At 42.7% G+C, this 17,478-nt stretch overlaps 1 protein-coding gene across 1 annotated transcript in view; it reads left to right on the forward strand.

The window, feature by feature from the left end:
- Positions 1–52: 52 nt before the first annotated feature.
- The window catches only part of LOC136946487 (D(2) dopamine receptor-like), a 30,944-nt gene continuing 13,518 nt past the window's right edge, over positions 53–17,478 (forward strand). The window contains exons 1-2 of the mRNA XM_067240838.1: positions 53–1,068; positions 2,434–2,448. Coding sequence (XP_067096939.1) covers positions 53–1,068; positions 2,434–2,448 — 1,031 coding nt within the window. The remainder of the gene's footprint in view (positions 1,069–2,433; positions 2,449–17,478) is intronic.

Here is a 17,478-nt window from a genome sequence, read left to right on the forward strand (position 1 = left end):
CAAATGGTGCTTTATCAGACTGGAATGCTGCTTGGCAGGTAAATGATAAATGATGGACAGTCGTCTGGATGCTGCATGGAATGGAACTACGACTGGGCTGCCTACAGATACAGTTGTTCTCGTGCTTAACTGTGCGATCTTGATATTGACCTTTCTTTTAGGATTGCCAGGAAACTTGTTAGTGTGTTTGGTGGTTTTTAAAAACCGAAGTCTCCAAACTGTTAACAATGCACCTCTAGTTAATCTAGCCGCCAGCGACCTCCTCAAATGTACAGTGGACATACCGTTGTTGCTACTCTCTGTTCTACGAGAAGGGAGGAATGAAGAGGTGTCAGCCTTTTGGTGTGCCTTGCAGCAGTTTACCTATTCCCTTTGCAGCTGCGCCCAGTTACTTACGTTAGTCAGTATTAGTGTGGAGCGGTTTCGGGCTATCGCATTTCCACTCCAGACGGAGAAAACAAAAGCAAGGATCCGTCTGTGGATTTTCTCAATCTGGGTGTGTGGGGTGATCTTGGCCATACTTTCGGTCACTCTGTCCAAACAGGTTGTGTTCTACATGATGTGCCGTCGACGGGCTCAAGAGTATTTGCATGGCGGTGCATATTTGGATCCGTTTGGTGTGTATGTTTTGGTTCCATTGTGGAGTTGTTGCCTGACACTGATAATTGTTCATTATGTGCGGATTTTCATAGTGGTGAGGAAACACAGCAAAAAGGTATTTGACGGTGGGATTCAGTTGAAACCATCACTGGGGAAACACATTTGGAACCTTGCTGTTTCAGCACCTCGGACAGTACCCACCGAGCAATCAACCAGAAACCCATGCCCCCCCCAATGCGCAGTCATCACTGTGTCTGAAGCCAGCTCGTCGTGTCTGGCTTGCAACACAGAGGACGTCCCAGGGAAGAGAAGTAAACATCCACAGATTTTAGGGGCAGTTTGTCTCTTATCGCCCACCGCCAGAGAGAGGGGGATGAAGAGGATGGAAGGGAAACTGGCCCAGCGCTTTGGATACATCATCATTGCGTTTACGCTCTTCTGGGCACCCATGGTTGTGACTCTGCTACTGCAGATGGGAAGAAACGCAGGCTCGGTGAGTTCAGGCTTAAATGTTCATCCTGCTCAGGATTTTGCATTAGAATTCATATCAATTATTGTATATACGTAGAACTAAAGAGGGTAACATTTCTGGGGAAATTGTGAGGTGTGCTTGCATCGGTTGCCGATGGGTGTGACCGGCTATCTGCGCTGAAAACCGCTTCGCGCTTGTTCGATATTGAATGGCATGGATTTCTGACTATTATCATTATACAGGGTGTTGATATCACAGCCTGGAAACATAGCTAAGCTACTTGTGTGAGCTACATGTTATCACCCTGGCCTTTGCCTGTGGCGTTTCTGCAGCTCTCTTGCCGTTTTCGGTAGCCAACTATCTCCCAGAAGTTAACAAGCTGCTAAACTAATGTTCTACTACAGGTTAACACGTGGGTTTGTGATGTTAATGATGTTAGGACGTTTGTGACCGTTACTAGCTAGTTAGCCACTGTTGGAATCAGAATCAGAATTGGTTTTATTCACCATGAAAGTTCACACACACAAGGAATTTACTGTGGCAGGAGGTGCATACATTAAACATATAAGAATCTTTAAGTAGTGTACAAGTCTAACTAATACTAAGGAGCTAAAATATGTAAACAATTTAGAATAAAATAAATAGCTATAGGCTAATATACAAATACAAATAGGGCAACATGCAATATGGCAAGGTGTCTTGTGCAGATAAAGTGATTAAGTGTTAATCCAATGTGAGTCCTTAGCCTTATTGAAGAGGCCAGCAGCTGATGGGAAGAAACTGTTTTTGTGGTTTTCTGTCACATGGCTGTTCTTTCATTGGCTCCCTTGCATAGATCATAGCATGTGTGAGTGAGTGTGTGTGTGCGTCTTGAAGTGGCCCTGCTTAGGCTAACTAAATGACATGCTTAGATAAGATAAGGATCTTCCTGTTTACCTAAGCCTGGTCCTTGCCTATTGTTCATTTGGGGGTGGCCTCTCGCTGCACACAAGGCTAAACACAGTATCATGTTATACAAAACTAGAGAGGGTACAATTTCTGGGGAAAATGTGGGGTGTGTTTTTGTACGCCCTTCAACTGGTTCCTGCGATTCCCACACAGCAGAAGTCTTGTAGTTAGCTAGCTCTACAATTTAACGGGACTAGGTCTGAATCTAACGGTGAGTGTCCACTACAGCGAAGCGGGCGGCGCGTCGGCTTCCAATTCATTTTCAATTAAACCAGGCCTTGACGCTCGTGTAGGGCATTGTGGAAAAGCGAGCGGAGCGTTACAAGTTGGATTTTCTCAACTTTATGTAAATGAGGAGCGTGAAAACACTAGCGTTGGCTAATAGGATTGGTTTTTTGTTTCTTGTAACTTAGCAACTGTTGGTCATGGTAAACTTTTCTAGGTTTTACAATTTCAAGATGGAGGAGAAACTTATCGTATGTGTCTGCACACCCAGTTCTGTTCAGGACAAAGTTACTTAATGTGACGAGCCTGAGTTTAAAGATTACATTAAACTAATAATGCATGGTGCAGGGTTGCCGTCGTTGTCAGTGTCCCTAGTGTGTTTTTATACTTTTAAATTCAGTCTCGTGACCTTAGAGAACTTCAACTCTGTATTAACTTGTCTAACACGCCCCCGAGCGTGGTGTACTATGGGAAGGCAAGCGGTGCAGAGCGTTAAAAAACACAGCAAGTACACAACATTTGTGTAAAAATATGGAATTTTTACTAGTGCAAGATTACGCCACCGGTCACTCAACCTGTCGTTTGTAGGCTGGGCTAGCAAGCTAGCCGTGGCACAGAACAGTCACGTAATGTGACGAGACTGAATTTAAAAGTATAATTTTATACTTTTATAAATTCAGGATCCCTGACCAGCCATGCTAGCAGACAGCACCTGGTTTGCGTGACAGCTAAGCGGATGGTTGACAATCCATCTTCCAGGCCGTTGACCATGCTGGTCAGGAATTTAAATGTAGATGCCCATCGTGTTATTGCACGACTTATAACAACGGCATATCACGTAATTAAGACGGGCCAGCACCGTTCACCTCGTTCCCCCAGGCTATTGAAATGCAGCAGAAGAATGGTGTCGACTTGGGTACTTAGTGTCATACTGATGAAATGCTATGGAAGCTTTTATATATTACCATTGAGGGACCAGAGGTTTCAGTTTCTGCCAGACAGAGTTGTGCAGAGATGGCTGTCAGCAGGGAAGAGAGCACGTCATGTTTGAGGTTAAAAGTCAATTGTTTTGCTGACTATTACCTTTTAATTTTTTATCACTAGAAATGTGATTTCATTTTTGTTTTTATATCCAGGATGTGTTTAATAAATGGTTAAACATGTTAACAGAATAACACAACTTAGAAGTCTTTGGTTTTGTTGTAACAAATGCACAATGTAACAATGATAAATTACAACTTTTGGAGGGGGGGCCAGTAAAAATTGTCTTGGGGCCAGGAAGTTTCAAACCCACTGGCCCGGTGGGGCCAGTGCCAAAAAATGTTAATGTTGAACCCTGGGGTAAGTCGGGCTTGTGTGAGACTACTCACCAAAAGAACGAAGGGGAACGTATCTATGCGTCGTTGCTAACGTGTGCTGACGTTGTAACTTTAGGCTAGCACTGAGTTCCCTTTTGCCACACAAGGCACTTTTTTGCCACAAAAACTTAATTCAAGCCTAAACAGTGCAACAGAACGTAAATAATACAAGCAACGCAATCGCTAACAAGACGAACCTTTTGACACCGACGTTGTTTATGTAGTCCAAATATTGAGGGATCCTCAGGGGTGGGAAAAAAAAAATTATAATAATAAATATTATAGTAAATATATATAGTAAATATATATGAGAGAGAACAATGGTTTGTGCTTGCCTTCAATAAAAGGTTACATTATTAACTTTTCTGACACTGAAGTCCACAACCATCTCCACTGTCTTAAGAGCACTGAGCTCTTCTGGCTGCACCAGGTCACCAGGTTGTCAGCTTCCCACCTGTAGTCAGACTCAATCCCGACCAGAGATGAGCCCAATAAGGGTGGTGTTGTTCGCAAACTTCAGGAGTTTGACGGACTCATGACTGGAGGTGCAGTTGTTGGTGTACAGGGAGAAGAACAGAGGTGAAAGGACGCAGTCTTGAGGAGATCCGGTGCTGATTGACCGAGAGTCAGAGACGTGTGTTCCCAGCTTAACGCACTGCTTCCTGTCAGACAGGAAGTCAGGGATCCACCTGCAGGTGAAGTCAGGCACGTTTAGCTGGGAGAGCTAGTCCTGAAGCAGAGCGGGGATGGTGGTGTCAGAGCTGAAGTCCACAAACAGGATCCTGGCGTAGGATGCCGAGGAGTCCAGGTGCTGGAGTGTGAAGTGGAGGGCCATGTTAACTGCGTTGTCGACAGACCTGTTGGCTCTGTAGGCAAACTGCAGGTGGTCCAGGAGAGGGTTTGTGATGGCTTTGAGGTGTATCAGCACCAGGCGCTCAAAAGACTTCATTACCACAGATGTCAGGGCGACCTTGTGGGAAGGTGTTATAGGGTTCCCATGGTACCTGGAAAACATGGAATTTATTTTTTCATTTTCCAGGTTTGGAAAAGTCATAGAAACTGAGCAAAAGTGAACACTTACATGGAAATTGAAACAGTTGTCCTGGAAAATGTTTGAGCACAGAATTAAGATGATTTTATAAAAAAAAAAAACCTTTACATGTGAACAGCTTTTACTGCAGATAGATATGGATGATCCCATGTTGTAGAGCATGCTCTTGGCATCCTATCCGGTATATTGGATGTTGGAATTTGATGCAGGCAACCTGGTGATATGGACTTTAAAAGTATAGTTTCGGATTGGTGGTCTCCGGGAATAATAACCGAGAAACGTTACTCGCGATCTCAATAGAAGGGTCAAATACATGCATTTCCCAGCCAACACGGGAGCCTTGACATCTACAGTGAAACTTCTTATGCAAGTGTATCCTCAAATGTAAGTAGCTGTGTTTTAACTGTGTGGTAAACCTGGCAAGCAGTGCAATCTTGCTAACTAGCTAGCTGCAACTTGCTAGCTAGCATTCAGCTAACACTCAGCTTGCTAACTAACTAGCTAGTGTTAGCTTGCAAAGCTAGCTAACTTACATTTTCACATCAGGCTGTGACATTACGTCTATACTAGTTGACATGACCTGTCTAGTCTTGATCAATTTTGTAACATTCATTCTTATATCTACTTTTAGCTATTTTGTGATTTTTTGTTTTTTTATATACTAATGATACTACTAAATAGGAACATTTGTGAGAATGTTTCTTTTAACATAAAGTTTAGGCTGTGCCACTGAAGCCAGCGACGCACCACACAAGCTTGAGAATACATTCTTTAATGTGACATTACTTACTGTACATGCAAGTGATGTTTTGATTTGCTTAAATGTACATGTATGATGCTGCTAGTACACCACGGCACGATACGATACTCGCTGTGCAACAGCACATCTATGCACGTTGTATCAATGCGTCGTTGCTAACGTGTGCTGACGTTGTGACATTGGCACCAAGTACCCTTTGTTGACACAAGGCACTTTTTGCCACAAAAACTTTTGTTCAGCCTAAACCGTGCAACGGAACGTAAATAAAAATAAAAGCAACTCAATCCCTCCCAAGACGAAACTTTTGACACCGACAATGTCTATGTAGTCCAAATATTGACAGATCCTTAGGGGGGCAAAAAGAACTATAAAGGTACATTTCCTGAAGAAAATGTGTGTGTTTGCTGAAAGCAGTTGAAACAATTGTTTTGATGGCTTGAATAGTGAAGAAGGTTTTACAACATTTTAAAAGAGGTATGTGCTTTAAAACCAAAATGGTGAGAAAAAGTGTTAAAAGTATATCTGTCATTGTTATGCATTGCGATATTTTCTTACTGTTGAAAATTGAGAAAAAACAGTGACGAAAAGAGTATCTTATTGACTTTCATACATTTTTAAGCGTTAAAAGTATTAAAGAATGAAACACTGAGATACAGAAAAAAGTTTGAAGTTAGAAAAATGAGCAAATATAGTGATGAAGAGTATATTGCATAACAGTTATCACTATCATAGCAGACAAAAGTATGTCAACAGTATGAAGGTGAAAAAAAGTGTTGCTTTGAAACCAAAATGGTGAGACAGTGTTAAAAGTATATCTGTCATTGTTATGCATTGCAATATTTTCTCACGGTTGAAAAAGGAGAAAAAAGAGTGATGAAAAGGGTATCTTATTTAATTTCATAAATGTTAAAGCGTTATGTTAGAGCACAATGCTCTTAAGACAGTCACCCCCATTACCCTGTGTGACTCCCCAGTCAACACTGGAGTCCTTCCGCTTCCTGGGCACTATCCTCTCCCAGGACCTCAAGTGGGAACTGAACATCAGCTCCCTCACCAAGAAAGCACAACAGAGGATGTACTTCCTACGGCAGCTGAAGAACTTCAATCTGCCAAAGACAATGATGATGCATTTCTACTCAGCCATCATTGAGTCCATCCTCACCTCTATCACCATGTGGTACAATTTTGCCACTGCAAAGGACAAGAGCAGACTGCAGCGTATCATCCGCACTGTTGAGAAGGTGATCGGCTGCAATCTGCCTACCCTCGAGGGCCTGCACACCTCGAGGACCTTGAGGCGAGCAAGGAAGATTGTGGCCGACTCCTCCCACCCTGGACACACTGTTTCAGCCACTCCCCTCCGGCAGAAGGCTGCGGACCATCAGGACCAAAACCTCACGCCACACAAACAGTTTCTTCCCATCCGCTGCTGGCCTCTTCAACAAGGCCAAGGACTCACACTGACTTGACCACTAATCACTTTATCTGCACAAGACACCTTGCCGTATTGCACTATGTTGCCCTATTTGTACTATAGCCATTTATTTCATTCTACATCTTTTACATGTTTATCCCCTTAGTATGAGTTAGACTTGTACACTTCTTATTTAACATTCTTATATGTTTAATGTGTGCACCTTCCTGCCACAGTAAATTCCTTGTCTGTGTGAAGTTTCTTGGCGAATAAAACCCATTCTGAAAAGTATTAATAATTGAAAGACGTAGAAACAGAAACAAATTGGAACAGTGAAGAGCGTTGGCCAATCAGATTGATTCCTTGTTTCTTGTAACATAGCAACCGTTGGTCATTGTCAACATTTCTAACCTAGAATCTAGGTTTCAGTATCAAGATGGAGGAGAAACTAATCATGTGTGCCTGCACACCCAGTGCTGTTCAGACACTGAATTTAAAGATGACATAAATATAATAATCCATGGTGCAGGTTTGCCGATGTTGTCGTTGTCCCTGGTAAGTTTTTTTTATACTTTAAAATTCAATCTCGTCACATTACGTGACTTTGTTGTGCAACTGCAAAAGTTACTCTAACTCTGATTAAAATGCTGCTGCAAAAAGGCTGAACTATTGTGGGTAGTAGATAAGATCATGTTACATCTAGCCAGCTGATCATGTATGTCAAAGTGGTATTTGTACAGAACACCGTACTGTAGGCGTGAATCATGCATGCATGGTCATCATCGTCGGCCATCTTTAGCCGAAGCGGAGCTAGAGGATTCAATGGGAGATTTCCTACAGTAAGCTAGATACTGCTTCAAATTGAAAACGGAGACGATATTTTGATTACAGACAAGTTCCTTAACCTCTGTTGTCAATATCGCCGATAAAAAGTAAATACTGTTATGAAGCATTTGTTTGTAGGTAACGAACGATAGACGTAGCTAGCTATTTGACCTGGTTTCGCCGTTCTATGGCAGCTATGATGACAGTCTCGTAGCTAGCGTTGTAAGCACTCGTCACTAAAATGGCCATAACTTTAAAACAAAAGATCATATTTTAAATCTGTCTGCTGTTCTATATTTCCCACGCAATTATGTATATATATCAACGCTAACATGGCTTGTATCTTGCATTGAAAGTGCTCGAAAAGTAGCTCGTCTAATGTATGGTGGACTGAGAAAACATATTTGTCAAAGCGGAGAGGAGCGGATGTCGTGGGAGAATTCCTACTGTTAGATTTACTGCTTCAAATTGAAAACGGAGAAGATATTTAGAGGAAAAACAAGTTTCTTATAATCTGTGTACAATATCGTCAACTAAAAGTAAAAACGTTTCAGTTACGAAGCCTTTGTTCGTAGTAATGCCAGCTGCAGTAAACCTTTCGTGACCCTGGTTTGGCTGTTCGTGACGGTCGGCTATGACAGTGTTGAGCCTCGATTTTTGCAGATTTTGTGAAACTTGCTTAAAGAAAAATGATCTAGCTAGATTATGTACACTCAATGTACATACCTTGTTTGGCCAATTTGGTTGATTGTGGAAAAAAGTAGAACTGTTTTTAGTTATGGAGAGCCATCACGCTAGCTTGGAATTGCATTATCCCACTCATCACTTCAGTGGTCATAACTTTTAAACAAAATAGTCTATCTTCAATCTGCTGTTCTGAATTCACAACAAAATTACGCACATTTCATACACTCTAACCGGTCCTCTAGCTTGTATTTAAAGTGGTTAAAATGAGTTTTTCTAAAAAAGTATTGACGACGGAGAAGATTTCTGTCAGAATGACTCCGTGAAATCGTCTTGATAAAGGATGATTTGCCTAAACTAATCATACAAATATTTATATAATTAGAAAGCCCTACTTCTTGTCTTCAAAATGGTATAAACAGTTCAGGTCTATTATTTGAAAAACTATGCATATTCAGGCAGGAAAGTGTTAAACAGTGTCAAAAATTGACGCAGTGAAAAACAGTTCTGTCAGTGCATGACGTCACAATGGAATTTGACTTGAACATTCTGAACCATTGAAACCCATTCCTAAGTATGTTTGCTGCTGTCCATAGTGTCCATAGTGTCCATAGTGCACTATGGATTATTATTTTGATGTCATCTTTAAATTAAGTGTCTGAACAGGACTGGTTGTGCAGGCACACATGATTAGTTTCTCCTTCATCTTGAACCTAAAACCTAGATTCTAGGTTAGAAATGTTGACAATGACCAACAGTTGCTACGTTACAAGAAACAAGGAACCAATCCGATTGGCCAACGCTCTTCACTGTTCCACTGTTCAAACTTTTTTCTGTTTCTACATCTTTCAATTATTAATACTTTTCAGAATGGGTTTTATTCGCCATGAAACATCACACAGACAAGGAATTTACTGTGGCAGGAAGGTGCACACATTAAACATATAAGAATCTTAAATAAGAAGTGTACAAGTCTAACTAATACTAAGGGTTTAAAAATGTAAAAGGTTTAGAATGAAATAAAATATAAAATGGCTCTAACATAACGCTTTAACATTTATGAAATTAAATAAGATACCCTTTTCATCACTCTTTTTTCTCCTTTTTCAACCGTGAGAAAATATTGCAATGCATAACAATGACAGATATACTTTTAACACTGTCTCACTATTTTGGTTTCAAAGCAACACTTTTTTTCACCTTCATACTGCTGACATACTTTTGTCTGCTATGCTATTAATAACTGTTATGCAATATACTCTTCATCACTATATTTGCTCATTTTTCTAACTCCAAACTTTTTTCTGTTTCTCAATCTTTCATTCTTTAATACTTTTAACGCTTAAAAATGTATGAAAGTCAATAAGATACTCTTTTCATCACTGTTTTTTCTCAATTTTCAACAGTAAGAAAATATCGCAATGCATAACAATGACAGATATACTTTTAACACTTTTTCTCACCATTTTGTTTTTAAAGCACATACCTCTTTTAAAATTTTTGTAAAACCTTCTTCACTATTCAAGCCATCAAAACAATCGTTTCAACTGCTTTCAGCAAACACACACATTTTCTTCAGGAAATGTCTGCTGTTCTACTTTGCCCACACAATTATGTATATATATCAACTCTAACATGGCCTGTATCTTGTATTGAAAGTGCTCGAAAATTAGCTTGTCTAATGTATGGTGGACTGAGAAAACATATTTGTTAGTCAAAGCGGAGCGAGCGTAGCCTGGTCCTAACCAGACTCTCGTACATTGCATTTGTACAGAGAGTCTGGCCTCGCTCCATTGACAAGCGTTGACTTCCTTGTAGGCGGGTACTCTGTTGAAGTCTGTCGAATTATTGGATCTGCCCAGAGCCACTCTGATCTGCCATAACCAATCGCTAGCGTTCGCCTTAGCAAATTCCTTCACCACTATTGTAACAGAGCTAGCTGCCGTAGCTGGAAAATCAAACTGTTCCCGAACCCCGTGGGGAGGAGGGCCACAACATCATGGCCACCAACAAAACTCAGCAAAACTTGTTCTTGCTCCGGCTTTAGCTGTTGGATATTTGGCAGCGTTGCCACAACGGACCGAATGGCTTTGCTCGCATCTTTCTCCGCCGCCATTACAGAACAACAACACAAACTAGCGCACAACATCAATGTCATCATTCTCAGCCACTCCCTCTGTTCGCTGATTCGCCGGTAGAAAATCAACCTGAAAAATCTGACTTAAGTACCTCATGGCCAGACCTATGTACAGAAGCAAAAATAAAATTGAGCGGAAGTACGTACGCAAAGCCAGGCTAGAGCGAGCGGATGTCGTGGGAGAATTCCTACTGTGTTAGATTTACTGCTTCAAATTGATAACGGAGAAGATATTTAGAGTAAAGTCAAGTTACTTAACATCTGTGTTCAATATCGTCAATTTAAAGTAAAAACTTTCCAGTTAAGTTTGTTGGTAGGCTTAACGCCAGCTGCAGCAAACACTTACCCCAGCCCCGGTTTGGCTGTTCGTGACGGTCAGCTATGACAGTCTTGACCAAAATTCAAATGCATTTGCAGAAATGCTTTTTCATTTTAAGAATGTGTATGCATTATTTGACTCATAAATGGAATTAGTAATCAATCATCCTATTTGCATTTTAATTTTCTTCTTCAAGAGTGCTCAATCTTTCACTTAATTAAAATGAAAAAGAAATAGACATTTGAGATTTAATTTTCAAACGTTGCCCCAGCAAATAGATACCAAAATTCAATTTGAAATGTCAAATTTGAAAATTAAAATGCATTTGCAGGAATGCAAAATGAACGAAAAAGCATTCTGAGCAGCGCAGCAGAGTGACGTCAGTAGCCGCTCTTCTTCAGCTCTCTGCTGACCGAGCTACCCATCTTGTTCGGTAGGGGGCGGTGTGCACATCTGCATTGCATTACATTGCAAATGTGCCGGGAAATTGATTGAATTGCCGGGTCTTTAGAGCAGCGTTCCCCAACCGGTGCCCACCGGTCCGCGGACCGGTACCGGTTCGTACCGGGCCGCACAAAAAAGACTTAATAACATTATTTCCCTTTAACCCTTGTGCTGCCTTCGGGTCAGATGACCCAAAGGTTCGTAACGAACCACCGTTGTGTTTACCCAATTTTACCCAATACAAAAACAAATAAAAATTATTTTCTTTTAACCTTCACAATGTGGGGGGGGGTCTGAGACAGCCCGACGGTTAAAAGAAAATGCTTCGCTTTGTTTTTGTATGCGGTAAAGTTGTCGCAATACGACGGTGGGTCACAATGACTGATGGGTCACAATGACCCGAAGATAACACAAGGGTTAATTGATTATCAGAGTCTGAAAGCCATTTTATTCTGAAAAATTACCGGATTCTCTCCTTCTCCGCGGGTCTTTTCCCCTGAGCAAAAAAGCTCTGCAAAGACGTTTGTTTACTCATTTTTTAGAAAGTTTGAGGGCTTTATTGAGCCGTATCATGCGCGTCTCTTCCTCTTGACACATGACAAGTGATAGTTACCACTCAATGAAGCCTGTTTGAGACAACAACTCTATCGGTGTTTTGGATGAAGGCTATCCTGAGATCGCCACTAAAGCACTGAAAACCCTGCTTCCATTTCCAACATCAAGCGGGATTTTCTGCCATGACAGCAATCAAACAAAATTATGGAATAGGCCCAAACTGGATATAAGGAATGCACTTCGGGTGTCACTGTCGTAGTTTATAGTCTCGTTTACACACAACAGTGGGACTGACACATCAAAAGCTAGCTAGTAACAATATAACGATGGAAAACCAGGCTAAGAAACTTGAAGATGGAGCTGAAAAATTAAGAGACAAAAATACATCACATTCACTAGACATGGTTTTGTCAATTGAAAAAACGGCTATGTTTATTTTACATAAAACTCCCCCCCAAAAATTCGCTCAAATCAGCAAAACTATTTTTCTCGCGCTCGCATTAGGTGTGGAAGTCATTAACTAGGATGACATCAAACCCAGAATGTGCATGCATTAGCAGCGCAGCTGTCCAGGGCCTATCTTTCCTCCCAGTCCATCCCTGCCGGTCCGTCAAAATATGTCTTACATGAAAGCGGTTCGTGGCGCAAAAAAGGTTGGGGACCGCTGCTTTAGAGGACGCATCACAGATCATGGCGCTCCCTCAAATTGTGCAAACACTGTTAGAATTAGCTGAGCAGGTAGAATCTAATAATATATCTGAGTCTGATGCCCGTGACCGAGTAGAACAAGTCATAGAGAGCTTGGCTCCATACTCTGCCGTCACAGATTTACACATTAATAGTAGCTCTGCCACTGTTTTAGTCATTGTTGGACATCAAGTTGCTCAGTCTGTGATGCGTCCTCTAAAGACCCGGCAATTCAATCAATTTCCCGGCACATTTGCAATGTAATGCAATGCAGATGTGCACACCGCCCCCTACCGAACAAGATGGATAGCTCGGTCAGCAGGGAGCTGAAGAAGAGCGGCTACTGTCACTCTGCTGCGCCGCTCAGAATGCTTTTTCGTTCATTTTGCATTCCTGCAAATGCATTTTAATTTTCAAATTTTACATTTGCAAATGCAATTTTTCAAATTGCATTTTGGTATCTATTTGCTGGGGCATATTTTGAAAATTAAATCTCAAATGTCTATTTCTTTTTCATTTTAATTAAGTGAAAGATTGAGCACTCTTGAAGAAAATTAAAATGCAAATAGGATGATTGATTACTAATTTCATTTATGAGTCAAATAATGCAGCCACATTCTCAAAATGCAAATGAATTTGAATTTTGGTCTCGATTTGCTTCCATATCATGGTGCGTGTCTGTTTGGTTACCACGGTGACGTGGTAACGGGCTGGGCAGACAATAACAAATGTACCTAGCATCCACACCTCAAACAATAAATAATAAATAAAATGAGGATATTTTCCGAGACCCAAGACTTTGCCAAAACCATAGATATCCTTTATATATCTGTGCGGTCAGAAATAAGACTCTACCGGCAGTTTAAAAAACGTCTACTTTCTAATTTCTTTGACAGATTTTAGCCACCTCTCCATTGAAGTTAGTGAGATAATTTGAAAGGCTGCTCTCGCTTCAAGGCTCATAGCTGAATATCTGTAAATGTGAGCTCTTTAGTAGTTACATTGGCTGAAAGAGGACACATTTTCCTACATTTTAAGGTATAACTTGTTTCTGTAAGTTAAACTATATGAAAGTTAGAGGAATTTGTTTGACAATTTAGTTGAATATAAGAAAAAGAGCAGGCAGCAGTGTGCCACTCTGCTTGCTGCTCATTCATAAAAATCAAGAAGGAGCAAACATTTTAATGTATTTCAAACTGTCATAATTCAAAATTGGCTGAATATTTGAAAAGGCTGAATCATTTGGGAATAGCTGAATGTCTTGTGAACATTTTAACGGTTGAATGGTGTCTCTGTACAAGCTTCTGCTTGCGGAATGAATGCTCCGTGACACGTTTAATACAACTTGAGAAGTCTCCTTTATTCGTGGCGTGTGTGTCGTATCTAACGTCTTGCTCCGTTATATCCTACCGCCCTGCTCCCCGGCCCCCTTGTGGTAGCCTCATCTCCATGCCCATAACATTACGCCATTAACTAGACCCGACATGACATCTTCCTCCTTTTGAGCTGTAGGCTAATTAACAGCATAGAGCTGTGGTGCAGCATCTCTTCTTAAGAAAATGAACAGTTTACAATGGAAATAAATTCTAACAGTACATGACTGTAACTCAAGCTCTCAGCTGTTGAGTTGAAAGTTATGACTCCTAAGACACCTTTTATAAGCCCTATCATTAGCTTCTGTAAATGCTTATGACTAAACAATATCCACATCAAAAGTGTTTTAAACCATGAACATCCACATGTCTCCTTAAACTGTTAACAATAACATCTGTCTTTTCTTTTAGTTTCCCCACATTTCACTTCCCCTCCCGTTTTTTTTTTTTCCGTCCTTATTCGTATTTAAGAATACGGGGTAACCTGAGGTAGTGAGGTAGACTACTCATGTACCTCCATAGCTGCTGGAGATTATTCTGCTCCAAGAGGCAAGCTATGTGTTAATCACAAAGTCTTTCAGTCTCTCTGGTGGGCGGAGAATCCTCCCCTGTGAAGATACACGAGCCCGAGCAGGGGGCTGTGCCACGGGCCCCAGTGGAACAGTCTGTCTAACAGGTGAAGGTGGGGAATGTTCAGCCACCAGTGTGTCCTCTGTTGTGTCCGGCTCTTGCGTAGGAGGGAACGTCGAGCGCAAGTGTCGCCTGTTCCTTCGCAGTGTCCCATGGTCCGTGTGGATCAGGTAGGACCTCGGAGTTGGGTGTGGCATTTGGACTGTCCCTGTTGTCGTCCAGCCTGACTCACCATCGAGTTTCACTGCCACACTGTCACCCGGATTGAGAGGCAGAAGTGATCTGGCGCTGTGGCGTGTGTTGTAGGCACGCCTGTAGCTGCTTTTGGCCTTGGAGTCAACTTGGCGCACTTTTGCAAGGTCGGGCCATTTTGGAGACAGTACCTTGTCGACTGTAGGCACTGTTGTTTTGATCTGTCGGCCCATCATCAGCTGGGCAGGACTGCAACCCGTGGCATGCAGCGGAGTAGCTCTGTAGCTCATGAGAGCCAGGAACGGGTCAGCCTTCCGGAGGATCCTTTTCGCCATTTGCACTGCCCTCTCAGCCCCCCCATTGGACTGAGGGTAGTGGGGGCTGGAGGTAATGTGTTGAAAGTCATAGGTCACAGAAAAGCGTTTAAACTCCTTACTTGAAAACTGTCCTCCATTGTCTGTGCGTAGCTCGTCTGGACACCCCCACCTGGCAAACATGTTTTTCAGCCGTGCACAGGTGGTCTCACTCGTCATGTCAGGCAGATGGGCTATTTCAAGATAGCGAGAGAAATAATCAATAACGACCAGATAGTTCTGCTTTGCATACTCACAGATGTCCGCTCCAATCGTTTGCCAGGGCCTTTGTGGTAGCGGTGTGGTTATCAGAGGCGCTTTCCTCTGTGTTGGTCTGACCTCCATACATTCTGGGCATGTTGTCACTAGGTCCTGAATCTCGCTCTCCAGACCAGGCCACCACACGCTCATGTGCGCCCTCTCGCGACATTTAGTGATGCCCTGGTGCCCATCGTGCAGACGTTGCAATATGTCACTTCTCATGCTGTGCGGGATGACGATACGGTCGCCATAGAGCACAAGACCTTATGACACAGACAGTCCATTCCTCCACTGGTGGTATGCTCTTGCTTGAGCTGGAATGTTATTCACGTGTTTTGGCCAACCTTCGATCACCTGTCTGCTCACCACTCGCAGTTCTCTGTCCATGCTCGTCTCCTGCTTGATCCTGTCCAGCTTCAGCTGAGATACGGGCCATGCTGCATGAGCTGCGGCTTCAAATGCTGAGACATCACATATTAGTTCACACACTTCACTGTGTATGAAGGGTAGTGGCTGTGTAGATAGTGTGTCAACTACTGTCAGTGTTTTCCCCGGAACATACTCTGCCGTGGGGTTGTACCTCATCAGGCGCATAAGTAGGCGTTGGCACCTCAGGGGAACTGCATCTAAGTCTTTATTGTTAATCAGAGGAACCAACGGTTTGTGATCTGTGTGCACTGTGAACTCATTTAGGCCATACAGGTAAGTGGAAAATCTTTCACAGGCCCAGACCACAGCTAGAGTCTCTTTTTCTATCTGCGCATAGCGCTTTTCTGTATCAGTCAGTGCCCTAGAACAGAATGCTACTGGTTTCAGTCCCTCAGGGTGTTGTTGCAGTAGCACACTACCCAGCCCATAGCTACTTGCGTCCGAACTCACTATTGTAGGCTTGTGTACATCATAGAAGGCAAGAGTTGGTGCGGTGGTGACGAGTTGCTTTACTCTCTTAAAGGCGTCTGCTTGTGCAGCATCCCAGATCCAGGTTGTGTCATCTTTTAGCAGGTCATTTAGGGGTTGTAGTGCATCTGTCAGGTTGGGCAGGTATCTCCCTAGATAATGGACCATGCCCAGGAACCTTCTCAGACCTGGCACATCCTCTGGCGGTTGTAGCTCTGTGATGGCACCGACTTTTGCGGGGTCAGGCCGGATGCCGGCTCTGTCGATGAGATGACCTAGGTAGTTTAACTGCCTCTGACGCATGTGACACTTTTTGTAGTTTAGCTTTAAGCCTGCATTGTCCAGGGTCCGGAGTACATTTTGGAGCCTTTCCTCATGCTCCTTATCATCCTGTCCATGAACAAGAATATCATCCATGTAAATTTCAACTCCTTCCAGGCCTCTGAACAAGGTTGACATTTCTCTCTGGAATATCTCCGGTGCGCTGGAGATTAAAAGAAGTACCTCCCCATGGGTGTGATGAATGTGGTCAATTTGGCTGTATCGCGCTCCAGCGGGATCTGCCAAAACCCGCTTTTAGCGTTGAGCAGGGAGAACACACACGATTCTGCCAACCGAGGCAGTATGTCGTCCACTGTAGGTATGACGAACCTCTCCCTCTTAACGGCTTTGTTGAGCCGTTTGAGGTCAACACAGTTTCTCACATCCCCAGTCTTCTTTGGGACAGGAACCATTGGAGCGCACCACTCCGTTGGCTCTGTGATCTCCTCAATGACGCCACATTTCTCCATCCTCTCCAGTTCAGCTTTGACTTTAGGAAGCAGGGGGGCAGACACTCTCCTCGCCGTGTTAACTGCATATGGTTCTGCATCCTCTCTTAAACAAATTCTCACTGGCTTTATGTTCAAGAGTCCCAAATCCTGGCCAAACGTGCTTTGGCACGCCTGGACTTCCTCTACTCTTTGTATTAGTCCCATTGCCACAGCCACGTTTCGACCTAACAGTTTGCTGCCATTGGCTGTTTCAATCACATGGACCTTATATTTGTAGAACTGGCCTTTGTATTTTGTTAAAGCTACAAATCCCCCCAAACAGCTCAGTTTACCTCCAGGACTGTCAAAGTCACTGTCGTTCTTTTCTAGCTGGGGCAGGTGTCTGAGCTGGTGATATGTTTCTTTTGAAATCACCGTGGAATCTGCACCAGTATCAATCTTAAAGGAGAGAGGTGTCCCACAAACTTTCAGTTTTACTGTCCAAGGTGTAGTGTTGTTGTCTGAGATGTAGGTGTACGCT

Source organism: Osmerus mordax, chromosome 7, assembly GCF_038355195.1.
Source record: "Osmerus mordax isolate fOsmMor3 chromosome 7, fOsmMor3.pri, whole genome shotgun sequence".
NCBI classification, from domain to species: domain Eukaryota; kingdom Metazoa; phylum Chordata; class Actinopteri; order Osmeriformes; family Osmeridae; genus Osmerus; species Osmerus mordax.